The 19253-nt window shown below is 49.5% G+C and overlaps 1 protein-coding gene across 2 annotated transcripts; it reads right to left on the reverse strand.

The window, feature by feature from the left end:
* Nucleotides 1-1771: 1771 nt before the first annotated feature.
* On the reverse strand, nt 1772-7272 carry KLF10 (KLF transcription factor 10). 2 transcript variants are annotated; one of them, XM_056484558.1, is made up of 4 exons: nt 7051-7272; nt 5263-5502; nt 4288-5164; nt 1772-3359 (listed from the first exon to the last, which is right to left on the reverse strand). In XM_056484558.1, exons 2-4 carry the CDS (start codon nt 5491-5493, stop codon nt 3100-3102), a joined length of 1368 nt encoding a protein of 455 aa, XP_056340533.1. In that variant the 5' UTR covers nt 5494-5502; nt 7051-7272; the 3' UTR covers nt 1772-3099. The 2 variants fall into 2 exon arrangements, with proteins under 2 accessions (XP_056340533.1, XP_056340534.1); XM_056484559.1 differs by lacking the exon at nt 7051-7272 and adding an exon at nt 6040-6086.
* Between the last annotated feature and the right edge of the window lie 11981 nt (nt 7273-19253).

The following is a 19253-nucleotide window of genomic DNA, read 5'->3' on the forward strand; positions in this document are numbered from 1 at the left end:
TCCCTGAACACTCAGAGTGCTCAGGACATATGCAGGGTGCCCTGGCACTGCAGTTCCCCATTACTGATCATTTGGGTGGGACAAGCAGACCTCAGGTCCCCTAACCTATCCTGCTGGCTTCATCACTGAACCCAAACAGGAGGAAAAATACAAGGTGTGCCTTTGTTTTATATACAGGAATAAGGAGGTTCTAATTATTTACAGCAGTCTGTAGAAAATTCATAAAAATCAAGCTTCCTACTATGAAGCCAAATTTGATTGCATAATAAAGCTAGCATTGAAAAGGTGTCTAATAATACCCTTTCAACTATATTTTTCAGGTTACCCTTGGATTAAATCCCAAAATAGCTAATGTAATTTCCAGCTGGCTTTCACAGTTAGGCTTTAAAAATGGCATGAGGTGAATTCACAATTGTGACTCTGTCTTCAGCTGGAACCAGCCAGAAGTGCACTTCTTGCTGTTAGGTTCTGTATTTAGAGGGAGAAGCTGCATTTTATTTAGCTGACAGCATGCTAGAAACAAGATTCCCTCAGCAGCCTCCCAGCAGTGCAGCCAAGGGGGGGTCCCCAGGGCACAGCCCATGCACACTCCCAGAGTGGGCTGCTGCTCAAAAAGCACCAGCAGCTGCTTTCACTGCAGAAAACACAGGCAGCAGAGATGGTCAAGGCATGGAAACCCACTTTCTTCCTCTGTTGTTGCAATGGCAGCATGAGAGTGCTTGCCTGGAAAGTCAGATTCCAGTTCAGCTCCCTGCTGAGACAGGGGCTGCAAAGCCCACCACATGCACTGCAGGAGAGGGACAGGGCCATTGCACGGCAGGATGCCCATGGGGAGGTGGCACCTCCTTTATGCCCTCCTGTAGGGCTGCAGCACAAAATGGCATGCAAGGATCAGCGTGCCAGGCAGAGCTGCTGCAGGGACCTGGTTCCTAGCCCAGTGCTACTTGCAGATGTGGAAAGGTCTCAGACCCAGAGCTGTTACAGTATTTTCTCATGGCCATGAAGTGAGAAATACCTTGGAGCAAGATGTTGGAATGGGATTCACATCTCACACTGCTGGGGAAGAAACATCTCTTTTGCACTGGGCTATGTTGGCATATCCCACCTGGAACAGGAAGGGCAGTGACTCAGGTGCTCCCTACGCAGGGCCCTGTGTCACACAGGATAAGGTAAGGAGTGCCTCTGCCCCAGCCCACAGCTGGGAAGGGCAGTGAGTCAGCATCCGTGCGATTGTGAAATCTGGGGATCCCCTGCAGGCAGGGCAGTCGGAGCAGAGGCAGGAGAGCCCACAGGAGCAGTGCCAATGGCCAGCGCTGGCACACAGGGCCAGCGACACAGGCCAGGCTGCCCAGCCTCTGCCCTCAGAGGGGAGAGCCCCAGTTCCCTGCTCTCCTCCCTGCAGGGTCAGCTTTAACAGGGCAGGCAAACCCCGAGCCTGGAGCCCATCAGGGCCAGCACCACCTGCCCGCTGGCCCTGGGGACCCACAGGGATCCCACACCGGGGGAGCAGCCACCACCCACAGCCTCAGACCGGCTCCCTCCTGGGGAACGCTGGGCAAACACCAACAAAAGGAAACACTTCTCATCAGTGTCATAACAACCCACATGGGCACAATTAGCTCTGGGTGCTGAAGAAAAGCAGGGAGATGAAGAGCTGGGAAAAAACCCAAAACCAAACCAAAACAGAGATGCAGAGTAGTAAGCACAGACTTGAAATTCCACTCCTGTGGGCTTTATAGTGCTTAAAAATATTAAAAAATTAAGAGATAACATTCCATTGGTCAGGACAATTTTATTTTGAGGTTGTTTTCCTCGCAAAGGGATAAGTTCTGCTACAAATTTAAAAAAAAAAAGAGGTTGATATTAAAGAAAACTGGTTTATTGTAAACAAAGTATAAAGTACAACGTAAGAAATGTGCAAATCTTTAAAGTAGTCACAAAAAGCAGATCTAATACACTATTTTCAAACCATTCACTTTCTGATATGTGTCCTCAACATAATACGATAAAATACGAATAGTGAAAATTGATGCATTGTCACAAAAGCTGGTTTAAATTCTAGGCCGGTGTCCTTGCTGCCTTGTTTTCCTCTTTGAATTACAACTTTCTAATTTAATACTATACACAGCATATCCATTTCAATTTTAGCATAAACTGCCTTTCAAAGAATAACACAATCGAGAAGCCTAAGATTCTTTTTCTGGTTTTCTTCTTTAATCAACCATAGTTTACAGTTACCAAGTTTGTCTTCAAGGTGCCCCGTTATCCGCTCATGACAAGCACAGTGAGAAGGTGGAAAGGAAACCATAAGCAACACAAAAGCAGAAGCACCATGCGATGCTCAGGTATAACCAGCTGTATCAATCACAAAGCTTGCCAAAGCAGCTGGGAAAACATTACAAAGCTAATAAGGGTTAGGAAAAGTTCTTGCCCTTCAACTGCCCATGCAGTGCCCCTGCATGCCCATCCCAAGCCCCTCTGGACACAGCAGTGCAAAGCTGGGTGTGTTAACCACCCCATGCAAGAGGAGATGCCTAAAATCTCCAGAAGTCTGGCATCAAATCATCAATTACAATGGAGCTGGAGAACGGTAAGAAGGAAAAGGTTCCTACCAAGCAAAGGTGGCAGAAGTAGCAGGACTGATTTAGATTATCTTACGCAGGTGGGCTCTGGGCTTTCAATCCTGTGCCTGTACATTGCTGCTGTCCTTGTCTGCGCCTACTGAAGATGGACAACTGACAGCTAAAACTGGAGTTGGCCTCAGGCATGAGCAGCAAACCCTCAGGAACACTTGCATGAGACTGGATCTAGAGCATATGCAAATGATTTGCAGAATTCAGAATTGGCACAATGTGGCTGCTCTGCTCTAGAGCCTTCCCTTTCTTTCTCTCCTCACCAGTGCAGGAGACACCTGCTACTCCAGTCAGCCACTGGTTCTCCCAGCAACATCTTTTGTGACTGAGTGCAGGCTGCCTTTGCCTCTCTGTGCTGCTGTCAGCAGCCAGTGCGGGACAACCACGGACCGGGAGGAAAAGCCTTTTTCCAGCCGGCCCATCCCAGCAACAACAGTTAATTCCGCCGTCTGCAGAGGCAGTCCCTTCACTGGGCGGTGGCAGACGCTGGTGGCACGGCCACGTCGCTGAGCTTGCTCACTTCCATCTGCCAGCTGGGTAACTTCTTGGCCGACAAGTGGCGCCGCGCGTGCTTGGTGAGGTGGTCGCTGCGCATGAACCGCCGCTCGCACATGGGGCAGGCAAACTTCTTCTCCCCGGTGTGCGTCCTGCGGTGGCGAGACAGTTCATCAGAGCGTGCAAACCTCCTCTCACAGCCCTTCCAGCTGCAGCTGAACGGCTTTTCTCCTGCGAGGGAAGAAACCACAAAGGGAAAAACCCAGTGAGCACTGAGCAATTAACACTGCTGCCTCAGCTGGCAGGATTTGACTTAACTGGCAGGAAAGTTTCTATTATTATGGAAGCTCAGCCAAAAATCTACGTGAGCATTATACACACAAAATATAGAAAATTGTTTATATATTAATATTTAAACATGCAGCTCACTATCTGCAAGGCTAAGTAGTATGGGTAAGGGTTAAAGGTTAAAAATTCTCTGGAACCCAATAGTTTGAAATGCTTTTCACATCTCAAGACAACTGATTTTAACACTCAGCTCTGTGTAAACTGAGGATAATGATGACTCAGCATGCCCAGAACTCCCCTCTGAAGCGCAGCCTGCAATGATGTTTTATGTAACAGAGCTCTAGAAGTGCACTGTGAGGCTGTGTGAAAATACATGGATATTATAATGATGATATAATACATGGAACTCTTTCTGCTACTGCAGTTAAGGGCTAAGGCTGGAGAAGTTACTCTAGAATATCCAAGGCAGGAACAGTTTGTTTTATGAGAGGATGTGAGAATCCACTCCAATCTCCACGTTTTACCCATTCCTGGCAAAGGCATTCCAGAGGAGCAGCCCAATGAGGCACCTTTAACCCTGGAAAGCATGCTCCACATTGGGCAAGGCCTTGCTTCCACAGATGCATTACTGAACACCTTCTGACACGAAGCGAGTCCAGCACAAACAAACTGCTGAGTCAACTTCCCCTCAGGGAGACTTCCCGTCAGAGATTAGGCAGCTCTATAATGCATGCTGGCAAAAAAAAGTATTTCATTGCTGGCCCACAGCTTGTTCCATGAACAGATCTGGTAATGGCTACAACTACAACAAGCTGTACATGCAACCACAGTTTTCTCCATTAGATTTTAACATGCAGCAGCAATAACCAACCTGTGTGTGTTCTGACATGAGCCTTCAAATGGGAGCTCTTGAAGTACGTTTTCCCACATCCTGGGTAGCCGCAAATGTGACTTCTAATTCTTGAAGAATCAGCCTGAGGAGTGTTTTTTGCTGTAGAAGGTACAAAGCCAGGAGCGGGGGCAATGGGAGAGAGTCTCGTGCCATTTGGACTAACAATGGGAGCCTTTGTGCCCTGCACAACTGGCTGGGGCACCACGAACATGACAGCCCCTTTGGGCACCTGGGTGCCCATGAAGACCATGGGCTGACAGAGAGCCGGCTGCTGGCTCGGGGTGGGGCTGGGCACCACGGCCGTCACAACGTTGTTGTTTGTGGGCAGTGGCACCATCTGGCAAATCACTGGCACGGGGGGGGCTCCGCTGCCTTGGGCAGGGGACAGCGGTGCTGCCAGCGCTGGCTGCTCCCCTGGCTCAGGGACAGGCTCCTCCTTGCTCACCGAGGGCTTTGTCAAGGGGACGGCACCACCAGCTGGTTCTGCAGTTCTTCCCTCTGCCACCGAGAGCTCGTTGGTGTCAGCACTGGCTCCGCTCGGTGCCACGGCAGAGCACACCGAGAGCTCTTCTCTGGCGCTCTGTTTCCTGTCTGCTCCCCTCGCAGCACTGTCCTGGTATTTGAGCACGCTGGCTGCTCGCACGGGGCAGGTTTTGTGGTCACAGAGCTGGGCATCGGCCGTGTGGCGGATAACGCTTGTCACCCGAGCTTTCAGAGGCCGGGCAGCTGGGGAGCGCTCCGCCTCCCTGCGAGGCGTGGCCAGGGGAGGCTTGGCCGCCTCGGGCAGCGCCTTGCCCAGCGGATGGATCACCTGCGACATCTCCAAGTCGGAAGGGCTGTAGGGAGGGGTCAGGCACTGTGCAGGAGAGAGACACAGTACGGGGGGGACGTTAACAGGACAGCACCACACTGATTGTTAAAAGCAAGCAAACACACACAAATTGGAAAACTTACAAATGCTGGTATGGCATTGAAGTCCGCTGCTCCAGGAAGCAAAGCCTCATCACTCTCTTCTGACATGTCAGACGCAGGAGTTATAGGTCTCATTTCTGCAGGTTTCTTGAAATCTGATTTCCAGTTGCAACTCATAGAAATAAGGGCTTCTACAGCCTCATAATCGCTTTTTTCAGGCGTATTGTTCCAGAAATACCTTGTATCTCTCTGTTTTTCAGTCATCATCTCCATTTCTTACTCCTGTTTTGGTTAGAGAAAAAAAAAAAAAGTAACTTTAAACCTGATGCTAAGTTTATTTTGCAGCTGCTTGTAAGAAGGCACTGCAAAAAACAAACAGGGCAACCTGTTCAAGATAGATACACTTGATGTACCTGTGTTTTCCTGCCTTCTTTCTTATTTATGTAGTATTTTTATGAAGCTGTTAGTGAGGAAATCTGGCCATCAGATGAAAATAATATAATTACTTGAGACAAAAGAACTACTCTGGATCTTAAGTACGTTAAAGTTATTCCACACTGCAAGAGCTGTGTCTGAGAACTTAAGAAAAATTTTCACACCCCCCAAAAAAGTAAAAGAAAACTTCCTCCACCATCCCACCCTCTTTCTATTTTCGCTTTGGACACGCACAGCCCTCAGCATTATGCTTAGTTTGGCACATGAGAAAGAACCGCATTGGGGCTGATTCACATTTTCTTCGAAAGGTATTAGCAACAAAAAACGGTCCAGAAAGCACTCAAAGGGTCTCTCTCGCACACACGTAGATGCGAGGGACATCACCTGCTGGGAGAGCGGAGCTGTATAACGGAGACATACTCACATACACACACACCCGTACCCCACGCACCGCTGCCCGCTCCCTGCCCGGCCCCCACGCGGGGCTGTGGGCGGGGCTCAGGCGCGGCCCCGCCCCCGGCTGTTGGGCGCGCGCCACCCTCACCTCAGCGCACCCCGCCGGCCGCCCCCGCGCGCGCCGCCCCCGCGCTCCCCTATTGGCTGTCCCGGAGCCGCGCCCCGCGCCCATTGGCCCGCAGCGAGCAGGGCGCGGCCCGGGGCGGGGCACCCGAACAAAGCGTGAGCGGGCGCCGCCGCGCGCCGACCTTTCCCCCAGTTCCCCCGCGCGGCGCCCCCGCCTCCGGCGCGCGGCGGCGGCCGCCGTGAGGGCGGGCGGGGAAGGAGCCCGGGCGGGAGGAGCCGTCACAGCGGGCGGGGGCCGGGCTGGGGTCAGCGCCGCCACACCCGCCGCCTCCCGCCGGGGGGAAGGGAAGCGAAGCGGCGACCCTGCGGGGAGTGGGTTACGGGAGCGGCGGCCGGTTCTTCCCGCAGCGCCGCTCCGCTTCCCTGCCGCCGCGCCGCCCACCCCGCGCGGCGCCGGGATCCCCCCGGCTTTCTCCTCCCCCCTCACCGCTGCCACCTGGTACATGCAGCCGCCGAGGCCGGCGCCGGCGCCCGCGCCCGGTCGGGCACGCAGGCACAAGGGGCTGCACGGCGCCGGACCGGCGCTGCCAACAGGTTCACGGCGGCTTCTCCCTCCTTCCCTCGCTCCCGCGGCTTTCCTCGCCGGCTTGCCCCGCGGAGGGCTCTCCACGAGGGCGGCTCTCCTACAGCCCACCCCAGCAGCTCCGGTCCCCCACTCACCACTCAGCCCCTCCAGCCGCCGCCTGAGCATGATCTCCCGCCCGCGGTCCCTCCTGTCGTGGGTCGCCCCCGCACGTGCCCCGGGGATCCCCGTGCCGCACCACCCCCGGGACTCCCTCCGTCCCAGCCGCCCCGACCGCCCGGGTCGCTCACCGGAGGAGCCCAGCCCGCCCCGAGGTGCCGCCGTCGCTCTCCCGGTTTTCCTCTTTTTGTTCGCCGCTCCCCGCTCGGGCGGCGGCGCCCCCGGGCCCGCGCGCGGGGGGGTGGGCGGGGCCCCGGGTCGCCCGCCGGCCAATCGCCGGCAAAGGTGTGTGGAGCGGCGGCCAATGGGCGGCGGGCGGCCGCGCGTGATCGGCGGCCCCGCGGCGGCGTGGCCGGAGTGTCAGCACGGCGTGTCCCCGCCGGCGGCTGAGTCAGGGCGGCCGCCCCCGCCCCCCCGCCGTGCCCTGCCCTTCCCTCCCCGGCATCCGTGTGGGAGCGGCGGGGGCGGCCCGGCGCTTCCTCCCGCATGAGGTCACACGGCGGCGGGGTGGGGAGCGGCCTCCGCGGCGCGGCCCCCGCTCCCCGCCGGGCTGAGGTGAAGCGGGGCCGCGGGCGGGGGGAGAGCGGAGAGCGGCGCGGTGGTTCCGACCTGCTCGGCCCATCCCCGTGTCCGGGGTCCCGCCGCTGTGTCCTGGCAGCACCCTCGGGGTGGGGGAGGTCGCTGCCAGCAGCCGGGACCACCCTAGTCCGTGTCAGCCCAGGGCGCGGCCGGGATCCGGGGGACGCCGCAGGCAGCTCGGCCGCGCCTGACGCGGCTGCCCCGGCCGCTGCCGCCCGGCCGGCTCGGGAGCAGCTGCGGCTTAGCTGGGGCACTGCTAATCGCCTTACCCCGCATCCGTTCTGCTCCGTGCGGGGCTCTTTTTCCCGTCAGAAAGCTGTAATGAAAGTTGAGCGGCTGTGTGTGTCGGGACCTGGGAAGCCGGATCCAGGCCAGGCTGCAGCTGTGGCTGGTGTTGTGCTCTAGAAGTGCTATTGATGCTTCGTTACAGTTCAGTTTCTTTCCTCCTGCTTGTTTAGCCTCACTTAAGAGATTTCCCCCCCTTCTCCTCATCCTAAGTGGTTCAGCGTTGTTCGGTGAGAGCATTTTCCTTTTTTCTTTTCCTTTTTCCTAACACCCTTGCCTCAGTCTTCAACATTAAGACCAGTTATCCTCGGGTCAGTAGACCTCCGGAGCTGGTAGAAAGGGGTGGGAGCCGAATGGACCCCCTGTAATCCAGGAGGAAGCAGTTAGTGACCTGTTGTGCCACTTAGATGCTTACAAGTCTATGGGACTGGATTTGAGTCATCCTAGGGTGATGAGGGAGCTGGCCAAAGAGCTCACCAATCCCCTCTTCATCATTTATCATCAGTTCTGGCTAACCAGGGAGAGATCCCACATGACTGGAAGCTGTCCAATGTGACAGCCATCCATAAGAAGGGCCAGAAGGTGGATCTAGAGAACTAGAGGCCTGTCAGCGTAACCTTGGTGCCCAAGGTTATGAAGCACATCATCATGAGTGCAATCACATGACACATACAAGACAACCAAGGGATCAGTCCCAGCCAGGATGGTTTAGGAAAGCCAGGTCCTGCCTGACAACCTGATCATCATTTTATGACCAGGTGATCTGCCTAGTTGATGAGGGGAAGGTTGTGGATATAGTCTAGCTAGACTTCAGGAAAGCTTTTGACTCTGTGTCCTATAGCATACTCCTGAAAAAGCTTGCAGCCCATGGCTTGGAGAAGTGAACTCTTCACTGGCTTGAAAACTGGCTGGATGGCTGGCCCCAGAGAGTGGTGGTAAATGGTGCTACATTCAGCTGGCATCCAGCCACCAGTGGTGTCCCCTGGGGATGTGTATTGGGCCCAGTCCTGTTTAATATCTTCATTGATGGTCTGGATGAGGAGATCCAGTAAATTTGGAGATGGCACCAAGTTGGGTGTGAGTGTTGGTCTGCTGAGGGGTAGGAAGTCTCTGCAGAGGCATCTGGACAGGTTGAATCAATGACTCAAAGCCAGTGCTGTGAGGGTCAATAAGGAGACTTGCTCAGTCCTACACATTGTCCATATAACCCCATGCAGCACTTCCTGCTGTGGGTAGAGTGTCGGGAAAGCTGCTCAGAGGAAAAGGACCTGGGGGTGCTGCTCAACAGCTACTGAATCATCCAGTGTGTGCCCAGGTGGTCAAGAAGGCCAATGGCACTGTGGCCTGTCTCAGCAATAGTGTGGCCAGCAGGACCAGGACAGTGCCCCTCCCCATGTACTCAGCACTGGTGAGGCCACACCTTGTGTCCAGTTCAAGACCCTGCAATTCACGAAGGACATGAAGGTGCTGGTGAGAGTCCAAAGAAGGACAACTGAGATGATGTAAGGTCTGGAGCACCAGTCTTATGAGGAGCAGCTGAGGGAGCTTGGGGTGTTTAGCCTGGAGAAAAGGAAGTTCAGGGATGACTTTATCACTCTCTGTAACTCCCTGATGAGAGGATGTAGCTGGTGGGGGTTGAGCCCTTTTCCCAGGCAACAAGCAGCAGGATGAGAAGACAGCCTCAAGCTGCCTCAGGAGCAGTTTAGGTTGGACATTAGGAAGAATTTCTTCACATAAAGGATGATCAGGCACTGAAATATGCTGCCCAGGGAGGTGGTGGAGTCATTATCCCTTGGGGTGTATAAGGAAGGACTGCAGGTGGCAATCAGTGCCATGGTGCAGTTGGCACGGCGGTGTTCAGTCCAAGGTCTCAGATACCTTTTCAAACCGAATTGTTCTGTGATTATGTTATTCCTGTCCTTCCCCTTTTCAATGATGTCATGGTCCTTTCTTTCATTCTGCTTAATTCTTTGCCATGCCGGCCAATCCCAGTTGGCAGAAGGGGTCTGGCAGCAGGTGATGTGTTCCTGCAACTTCCTGGAAAGCAAGGAAACAACAAACACCTGTCCCAGAGAGTTTAGTTATGCCTGAAAGAGAGAAAACCAAAAACCAAACAGAAACAAAAAACCCCAAGAAAACCAACCTGCAAGAAATGAGCAGTTTCTTCAGCCTGAAGATAGAAAAAAGAATATGAATATTGCAAAACATGACCATAAATGTATGTAATTTAGAGTAATACTTAGCAATTTCAAAGCCATATATTGACAAAAGAGTGGCAATTTTATTCCCAGGAAGACACTTTTTTATTTTGCTTTAATTCCAGTATTTCAAGTGATACATTGTACAGATGGAATCTCTGTTATTTGGCTTCACAGTGGTACCCCAGACACATCTGATGGGATGTGCTCTCCCACTATGCCCCTTGCACCAGGCTGCCAGTGGTGGGATCCCTTTCCCCTTGCTCCTGCAGCTGCCACAATTGGCACCTATAGGAAAACATGCCACTAGAGAGAAATCTGCATCTCCCATCTCCTGTTTCTATTGTGCACCCTGGGGATCTGCCTGACTTTCTGACAGATTTTATAAGATCCCTGCAGGCACTGCAGGGAAACAGAGTGGCTTGACTACCTTATCTAGAGGGAATCCCCAAAAGAGAATTCACTTCAGGATGATCCAACCTCCTTTCGCTGCTAGTAGCAAACAGTTGTTTACAAATTACTCCATTGGATCCCACGTCTCTGGGTGGAGAAACAGGAGAAAGTGTGTTAACTGTGTGTTTCACATCAAAATCAACAGGGGAAAAATGTTGATAGAATGGTTGCTTGGCTCCCAGAACATGCTGTCCTTTGTCAGAAGGTGCTACTGTCACACAAAGCACAGCTGGGGAAAGAGCTCCTGGCTCACAAGTGCTTCTGCCCTGGCTGAAATAAAGGTTGTGGAACAAATACTCAATAGTTCTTGGTGAAATTCTGTGTTTTCTGTTTATGGTGAGGTCTGTCATAGTTTTTGTGATTGTAAGTGGTTTTATTTAAAACATTCTGAAATCTCATTTGAAACATATTATTGCCACAAAAATAAAATCTGTAAAAGTTGCACCAGCCTACATGATAAATTCACTCACAAAACTAATAGTTTCTCTGTACATTCAGGAGAAAATGGTCAGTTTTTCACCCTTATTTGTATGTAATGCATATATGCAAATGTTTTACTGATACAGTAAGAACTTTTGTGTTAAAAATCCAGTTTCCAACATGAGCAGAAGATCTGTAGCATGAACTACTGTTGCTGTTTTTAGTTTGCTTACTATGGCAACATGTTGAAGGTGTGTGCTGGACTCTTGGAAGAAGTTACAGTGATTCTGCAGTAATTTTCTATAAAGTGCTCTTTGGACAGAATACAATTATTTTCATATAAAATGTAAAGGTGAAATTAGCATAGTGATGTTTAAGCTTGATCATGTACCTTTTAGATTTGTCATAAGAGTGACTTTCAGGGGACACTGAGCAAAGCTTTGTAAACACTTTGGAGTTTTGGCCATGTCTCTCTCTGTTTATGTGATATGAAGTAAGTTATGATCCAACACTGATAGGAACTTCTTGGCTCTGCTTGGTGTGACTATGAGAATATAAAGGGCTGACTTGCAATGGCAGCTCATGCTTCAGGTGGTTTGTTCTGTTTTGTTCTCTTCCCACTCTTGCTTCTCTCTCCCTTGTCCTTGCTTTACCTCTTTGCCCATCCTGCTCCTGGCTTCCCAGTAAGCCATTTCAGCTCTCTGTTGCTGTGGTTCTGCAGGATCCCCCTTGCTGCCGTTGGCACCCCTTCCACAGATCCTCTTGGCTTGCCTGTCCCAGCTGCCAATCTCATGTACCCCCAGCACATACAGTGTCTCTTAACACCTCTTAAGGCACCTTCCTTCCCATGATGTCTGTAACTGCTTTTGCTCCATGAAAGCCTCTCCCTGTGGCCATTCCCAGTAACCTTCACTTGCCAGAGCCTGTTCTGTATCACTTATGCCACTCAGATCCTGCTGCCTCCTCCACCATTTCTGGATCCTCCCTAAAGTATTCCTCCTCCATTGACACCTCCAGCCACTGATGTTTCTAGACCAGCCTCCCCAACTCCCCTTTTCTTTGCTTCTTTAAGCCAGCTTGTTTCAACTTTAATTTCCAGAGCAACCCTCTGCAGCCATGCCTCTCTTCAGTCTGCTTGTCTGGTCACTCAGGGAGCCTCCTGCTTGTTCTGCCTGAGAGAGTCTCCTCTCAGCCCTGGACTTTGCTCCCACCATGTCAATGCTTTGCTGTGCCTCCATCCAGGTGCAGGGCCCTGCAAGTCTTACAATGTGCACTGACCAGCTGTAGTCAAAACACACAGAAAGACTGGGGTTGGACTGGTAGGTCAAAAACCTGTTACACTTCCCCTCCTTCAGGCCAGATCTTCAGATGAGTTCTGGGTTTGGCAGGGAGTATGGGCTCTGTAAGAGACTGCCTGGTGGTGTGGGGGATCGGGGTGAAGGACTTGGTGAGAGGGTGGAGAGGGGGTTTGCTGTGCCTGTCCTCCACAGGCGGGCTCGACTGTCATCTCAGTGGCACGTCCTGTAGCTGTGCTGGTAGCAGCTGGCCTTGGCTCAGCAAAGAGCAGTCCTCGGAAGTGAGGAGACGTATCTGTTCCTTGACTCCCACAGTCCCCAGGAGCCTTGTGTCCCCCAGGGACCTCCTGCCCGTTCTAAATGTACAGCTGGGAGCCCTGCGTGTGTGTTCTTCTGCTGTATCTTCTGTCCCTGCCCTGTGCTCCTTTGAATTACAGAGCAGAACTGTCAAAACCACCTCTCCCAAAAATAATCTCTTGCTTCAGAGGCTGGAAAATATGACAGCTCATTTTCATATGCAGAGCGATGCAGTGGGTGTCTGAAAGCAGCTGAGGCTGAGGGGGTGGCCAGGGAAAGGCAGCTCTGAAATGGCAGCTGGGGAACATGAGAGGAAGGACGGAAGGAAGGGAGCGAATGAAGAGCAGGGAGGGGACGGAAGGAGGGCCGGAGGCAGCGGACAGCAAGTCCAGGGCATGAGAGGGTTGTACAGTGTGCGGCTGTTCCTTTTCCCTGTCCTACTGCTCCCGCTCACTTATTGAATTAGAAAAGTATCTCTGCTGCTACTGACAGCTACTGCCAAGCTTGATATATCAGATAACTGTGGAGAGGGAGCATACAGTCAGCAACAAGGCAGCTTGGAGCTTTTTTTGTCTCCTTTTTCCTTCTTCTTCATGCTCCATTTTCCTCACATAAGAAAAATCTGCTTCATTCTGGTTCTGCAATTGGTTATTGGAATACCAAGTGAAAAACAGAACTTATTTGTCTTTAAGGCTTCAGTTTATGAGTTTTACTTTGCTTTACCAGTCTGATTGTCAGATGGAGCAAATCCTGTTTGCCTGGCAGTGCCATGTTCCTCCCCAGCCCTATATGATTCTCACCCCGTTCCTTTGTACGTGCATTTTACAGAGTATTGCTCACAGCCCTTTGTCTCTGGAGCATCTGTGGCTGTGCCTGAGTCACTGCAGTTCCAGTCCTGCTGTGCTTGCTCAGTGGAAGGCTTCAGAGGCTGCCAGCAGTGTTGATGTTTGCACTGCTGCCATAGGAGACAGCCTCATGGGGTTGGGGAAAACCTCAAACATCCCCAGTGAAGCCAAAGGGCAGGTGAGAGAAACTTCCTTTTGGTAAGTGAACTGTTTCCAGTGAAGTTGATCTTCTCTGGCAGCACTGGAAGCAGCTAAAGGATCACTGTCAATTCACAAATATTTTCCATTCAGTTTCCCAGAGAAGCTGGGGATGTGGTTTAGTGTTGCCCAGGAGGAAATGGATGTTAAAGGTCATCTGGTTCAAATTTCCCTGCCATGGGCAGGGACACCTTCCACTAGACCAGGTTGCTCAAAGCCCCATCCAGCCTGGATGTGAACACTTACAGGGATAGAGCACCTTATTTTTCTGATTGAAAAATTAAATTGTCATGGGTTTGGGACAACAAATTAGAGAAGAGAATTGGGAACACAGCTGGTAATTTGCTGGCCAGCTTTGTGACTGGTCTAGAGGCTGAGGCTGTATCAGGTGAAACTAGTCTCTTGAACTTCACCCCTCTCTTAAGAAAAACAGCTTTGTTATCTGTGGCTTATCTTGGCTTTGGCATGCAGAATTAAGAAGGTGTTTTAAGTTGTTCCTTTATCCTAATCTCTTTGATTTCTACTTACAAATAAGCAAGAGACATTTTCCACTTCTCATGACAGGACATCAAGGGATATTTTTTTACTTCTGATGAGTACGTTTCACATAAGACTGTAGGATAGATGACTGTTCTAGTCAGCACAGAAAGAACCCAGGTAAGTAAATGATTGCTTCAGTACATACCAGAAAGTGTGAGAGGTTTTATACTCAACTGTTTAGTGCAGGATTAGGTTGTGTGCCAACTAGAACTTTCCTTGGGTCCTGTGGTTGTATCTCTTCTGAAGACACTGTACAGGACCTTCTGAGGTCTTGCACAGCTACAGCCTTGCTTCCATCAGTCTTTTTGGAAGGTCAACCAAAACAGGTGTCTGGTCAGCTCAAACCAGCCAAGTCACATACTCACTGAGTGTCTTGACCCAAGAAATCCTGGGAATCCAGTGGCAATCAGGAATTAACATTGGAATTATTTGATTCCTTCAGTACATCCTATTTCACTTCCCATGGTGTCACCATGTGTTTATTTTTGTTTAGTATCTTGTGTGGTCTTTCTTGTGCAATGCTGATGAGTTTGTTGATACCCCCAGTAAAGTTCAACATTGCTGTGTCACATGGAGTTTGTCATTTCAACAACAACCTTTGGAGAGCTGTGGAAGAGTGTGGCAAAATGACATTGCTTTTTTTTGCAGATAGAGCTTAGAAAATATTAGAAAACACAACAAAAAATGTTTTTTTGCTTGGAGTGATAACATACAGGTCTGTGCATTCTACCATTTGGAAAGGTATATTTAATATATTTTGAGTTTTCTCAGTGTCATGATTGATTAAACTGCTCAGTATAAAACTTAAATGATCAATATGAATTTCTGCTATCAAAATCAGATACTTAGAAGCTGAACTGTCAGCCAATAAAATGAGAAGCAAACAGCCTGTAAACATTGTAGAATGAGCTTGTGTAGCTAACAAAGCCACCTGTTCCTGCTATGATCAAATAAATGTTTTTCCCAATGGAAGTGTAAGAAACATTTGTGCCCTTTTCCTGCCAAAACAGAATTTGCTTGTTACACTGTGACCTAAAGGCTGCTGCATTTTAAAAATTCCTATGATGGGCTCAATCCTGGAGATATGAAGGAGATGAGGTGGTGGTGGTATGGGACATAGCAGTGTAATATAAAAGTCAGCAGGGATGCTTTGCCCTTCCTCCTAAAACAGGTAACAGCATTTCCATACCTCCCACTATAGGTACTGTCCTGGTTTTGGCTAGGATAGAGTTAATTTTCTTCCCAGTAGCTGGTACAGTGCTGTGTTATGGATTCAGTATGAGAATAACATTGAGAACATGCTGATGTTTTAGTTGTTGCTAAGTAGTGCTTCCCCTAAGTCAAGGACTTTTCAGTTTCCTGTGCTCTGCCTGTGAGGAGCTACACAGAAGCCTGGAGGGAGCACAGCCAGGACAGCTGACTCAAACTGGCCAAAGGGATATTCCAGACCACAGAATGTCATGCTCAGATCCCAACACAGTGTGGGACCTAAGCATGACATGAATGGTATGGAATAAGGAGTGGAGAAGGTGCTGGCGTTGGCTGCAATAGACTTAAATTTCTTCTTATAGCAGGTTTGGGCCTGTGTTTGGGATTTGTCCTGAAAACAGTGTTGATAATGGAAGAACATTTTCATTCACTGAGCAGCACTAATACAGAGTCAAAGCCTTTTCTGCTTCTCACCCCATCCCTCCAGTGAGGAGGCTGGAGGAGCACAAGGAGCTGGGACAGCTGACTCCAGCTGACTAGAGGAATATCCCACTTCAGATGGCATCATGCTCAGCCCGTAAACCTGGGGGAAAAGGAAGGAAGGGGAGGATGTTTGGAGCAATGGCATTTGTCTTCTCAAGTCACCATTACATGTGATGGAGCCCTGTTTTCCTGAGGATGGCTGAACACCTGGCTGTCCATAGGGAGGGGTGAATGAATTCCAAATTCCTTGGTTTGCTTTGCTTGTGTTCCTATTAGACTGTCTTTATCTCAGTCCCTGAGTTTCCTCACTTTTCTGATTCTCTTCCCATCCCACTGCCAGGGAATAAGCAAGTGGCTGTGTGGTGCTTAGTTGCTGACAGGGTTTTAGCCATGATATGTATTTTGATAGAAGTCAGGGGATCTAAGATTTTTCTTTCCTTTAGATCTACCTTTGATTATTTTTCAAATATTGACTAATTTAATCTTGATATGACAAATGAGATAGAGATGTTAATAGCTCCCACAGTGTTAATTTATTAATGAATTAGCTGGACCCACCACAAACAAATAAACAAACAATCTCTAGATAGGAAAATTGAAGTGAAAAAGGGCAGGTAACATGTCCTTCATCTGATACAGACTAAACTGCGTCCAGTTTGGCCCCCTGCAGCTGATACACTCCTTCTGTGTGTGTCAGCAGGTCTTGAGTTCCCCATGTCCTGCTGTTTTCTGTTGCCACATTCCTGGCTCACATGCCACACCCTTGGCATCATGGTACAAAGCACATCACTGATGAGTTGCTAAGCCACCCACTTGCTATTAGTAATTGATTTCCTTATTTTTCTTAAGATTTCACAGGAATTAAGGGCAAGGGGCAAACTTGTGAGACCTGTGGAGATAAAGGCCTTGTGTTTCATTTAAAGAGACATGATAAGAGCCACAGCTTTGCTGCTCACATGGTCTCTTAGCAGCAATATAAGGATTAAGCAATTCTATTTTAAATGTTTAAAACAAGAGTCTTTGTGAAAACCAGCTTTGGTATTCCTCAGTGCAGTTATCTCCACCGTGAGCTCAGACTGGCATGTGTGGCTTCGCTCTTGCAGCTCAGTTTTCAGAACACACACATAATTCCTGCAGCTCTGCAGGGGACAAACTCACTGTGGTCTTGCAGCTCCCTGTTGGAGGGTCACCTCTGTCCCACAGCTCATGCTTTGTCCTACAGACTTCTCTCTGTGGGAGCCACAGTATCCTGGTTTTGGCTGGTATAGAGTTAATTTTTTTCCCAGGAGCTGGTACAATCCTATGTTTTCAATTTAGATAAGAATAATGTTGATAACACACTGATGGTTCAGTAGTAGGGCTTGCCAAAAATCAAGGGTTTTTCAGCTTTCTGTGTTCTGCTAGTGAGAAGTTGCACAAGAAGCAATAGGGAGCACAGCCAGGACAGCTGATCTGAACTGGCCAAAGGGATATTCTGTACCATAGAACACCATGTTTGGTACATAAACTGTGAGGAATTGTCTGGAAGCTGCCAGTCACTGCCCAGGGATGGGATGGATATTGGACAGGGGTGGTAAGCAGTTGCACTATGCATCACTTGTCTTTCTTGGGTTTATTTATAGTTATTTTTGTTCCCTCCTTTTTCATTATTTTTATATATATCAAATTATTATTATTATTATTATTATTATTATTATTATTATTATTATTATTATTATTATTATTATTATTATTATTATTATTATTATTATTATTATATTTCAGTTATTAAACTGTTATCTCAACTAATGGGTTTTTCTTTTTTTCTGATTCTCTTCCTCATCCCAGGGTGTGGGGGGAGCAGTGAGCAAACAGCTACATGGTCTTTAGCTGCCAGCTGAGGTTAAACCACAACAAACAGTAAGAAGAGGGACAGCATGAGCCTTGTTTGAGGTGACATGCAAAGTGGCATCCTGACCTAATGGAAGCTTTTCTAGAAGAGGGCACTGTTCTGTCTAGATTAGAGAGGATACTTTTTTCCAATTGGATCTCTGGTGTCCATGTAGCTGGTTATGGTACCCACAACTCTGCAGGGCCTGTGAGTGATGTGCTGGCATTAAAGGGCTGGCAAAAGCCTTCTGAAAACCTCATCAATCTGAGCCTGCCTATGACTGCTGTTGCCCTGGTCCAAAATCTCCTCTCCATGAGGGGAGGAAGGGATGGTGGGCAAGGTCAGTGTCTGAAAGGGTGTAGATATGTAGGCAGATGTTTATTGCAAAACAGCTGTGGAAGGCTCTTGAGCATGGAGAGTACACAGACATGGGAAGCCAAGGAGGTCTGGGCAGGTGGGCCCTGTGCTGACATGCTCCCCTTCATCTTCTCTGTAGGTGCAAATCATCTACTCCAAAGGATCCTTGTCAGCAGCAGGGAACTGAGCAAGTTTGCAGTGTTTGACCCTGGGCCCAAGGTTGTTCTTGGGTTTTAACAGCAAAGTGTATATAAATGTACCCAGAGTCACTATGGGTGGAGTTCATTTAAGAGGAGGTGCTTATAACACAAGCATCTGGTTTTATAGGTCTTTTTATAGTCAGTGAAGTAATAAATTAATATAATAAATATAAACCCCCAGGTTCAAGCATGTTATGTTTTTCCCTGATGTGGAATGAATTACATTCTGAGCTTTGTTGCCTCCATCTCCCTGATGACAATGGAAACCTGGGCAGCAGCCACAGAGGGTGATTGACTCCAAATAAGGTGGGTGAGGTGGATCCCACCTCAAGTGCCCACAAGAGCCATCAGCTGGGCAGAGCAGAGTCTCCTGGAGGTACAGCAGGAGCAGGTTCAGGCTGTTTGCTGGCTCTTGGCATGCAGGTGCTCACATGGGTGTCAGCAGCTCAAACACAGCACACACTGCCCTTTGCTGCCAAGAGACCTGAGAAAAAACTGAGGGCAGAGAGGAGACACTGGGATGGGGACTCAGAGAAGGTGAAAAGGCTGAGGGGCTTGCAAAGGCACGAAGGAAGTGGAGAAGAAGGTGTGATGTAGCTATTGAGATGGGGCACACAGGTGGCAGTTTCAGACCCTGTAGTGAACCAGGGTCTCACAGAGCAGCTGCCTCAGGGAACAGCTTGGTTACCTTTATCCTGCACCAGAAGCCTCCATTTCCCCCATTCCCCCTGGATGTGGTGCACAGCATGGCAGCTGGCTGTCACTGTCTCTTGGAGGTTTGCTCTGCTGAGGAGCAGTGCCCTGTTCCTCCAGGTTTTTCAGGAATGTGCTTGTCCATCATGAATCTCTTCTTTGGCCCCTGGCTCTGCCTCTTTGGGTGAAGCTGAAGGACTGATATCAAAGTCTTTGTAATCCCTTTAGTTTTCAGTTTAGTTTTCACAAGTATTTCTTGTATTGAAAAATAATTTTAAAAGTCAGGAGACAACCTGTGAGTTACTCCATTCTCCCAGGAGAGAATTGATATTAATTTCTCACTGCTTCCAGGAACGTTTGGTTTTGTGAATTTTTTTTCACCATTTTTCTAGTATCTTCCTGTTTCTGAGTT

This window comes from Oenanthe melanoleuca, chromosome 2, assembly GCF_029582105.1.
Source record: "Oenanthe melanoleuca isolate GR-GAL-2019-014 chromosome 2, OMel1.0, whole genome shotgun sequence".
Lineage (NCBI taxonomy): Eukaryota > Metazoa > Chordata > Aves > Passeriformes > Muscicapidae > Oenanthe > Oenanthe melanoleuca.

Bases quoted from the DNA above. Each gene is read 5' to 3' on its own strand.
- KLF10 (XM_056484558.1), bottom strand. From the start codon at position 5,493: ATGGAGATGATGACTGAAAAACAGAGAGATACAAGGTATTTCTGGAAC. The intron at 5,165-5,262 runs GTAAGTTTTCCA...TCTCCTGCACAG, and splicing joins TCAATGCCATACCAGCATTT to TGCCTGACCCCTCCCTACAG. The intron at 3,360-4,287 runs GTTGGTTATTGC...CTTCCCTCGCAG, and splicing joins TCATGTCAGAACACACACAG to GAGAAAAGCCGTTCAGCTGC.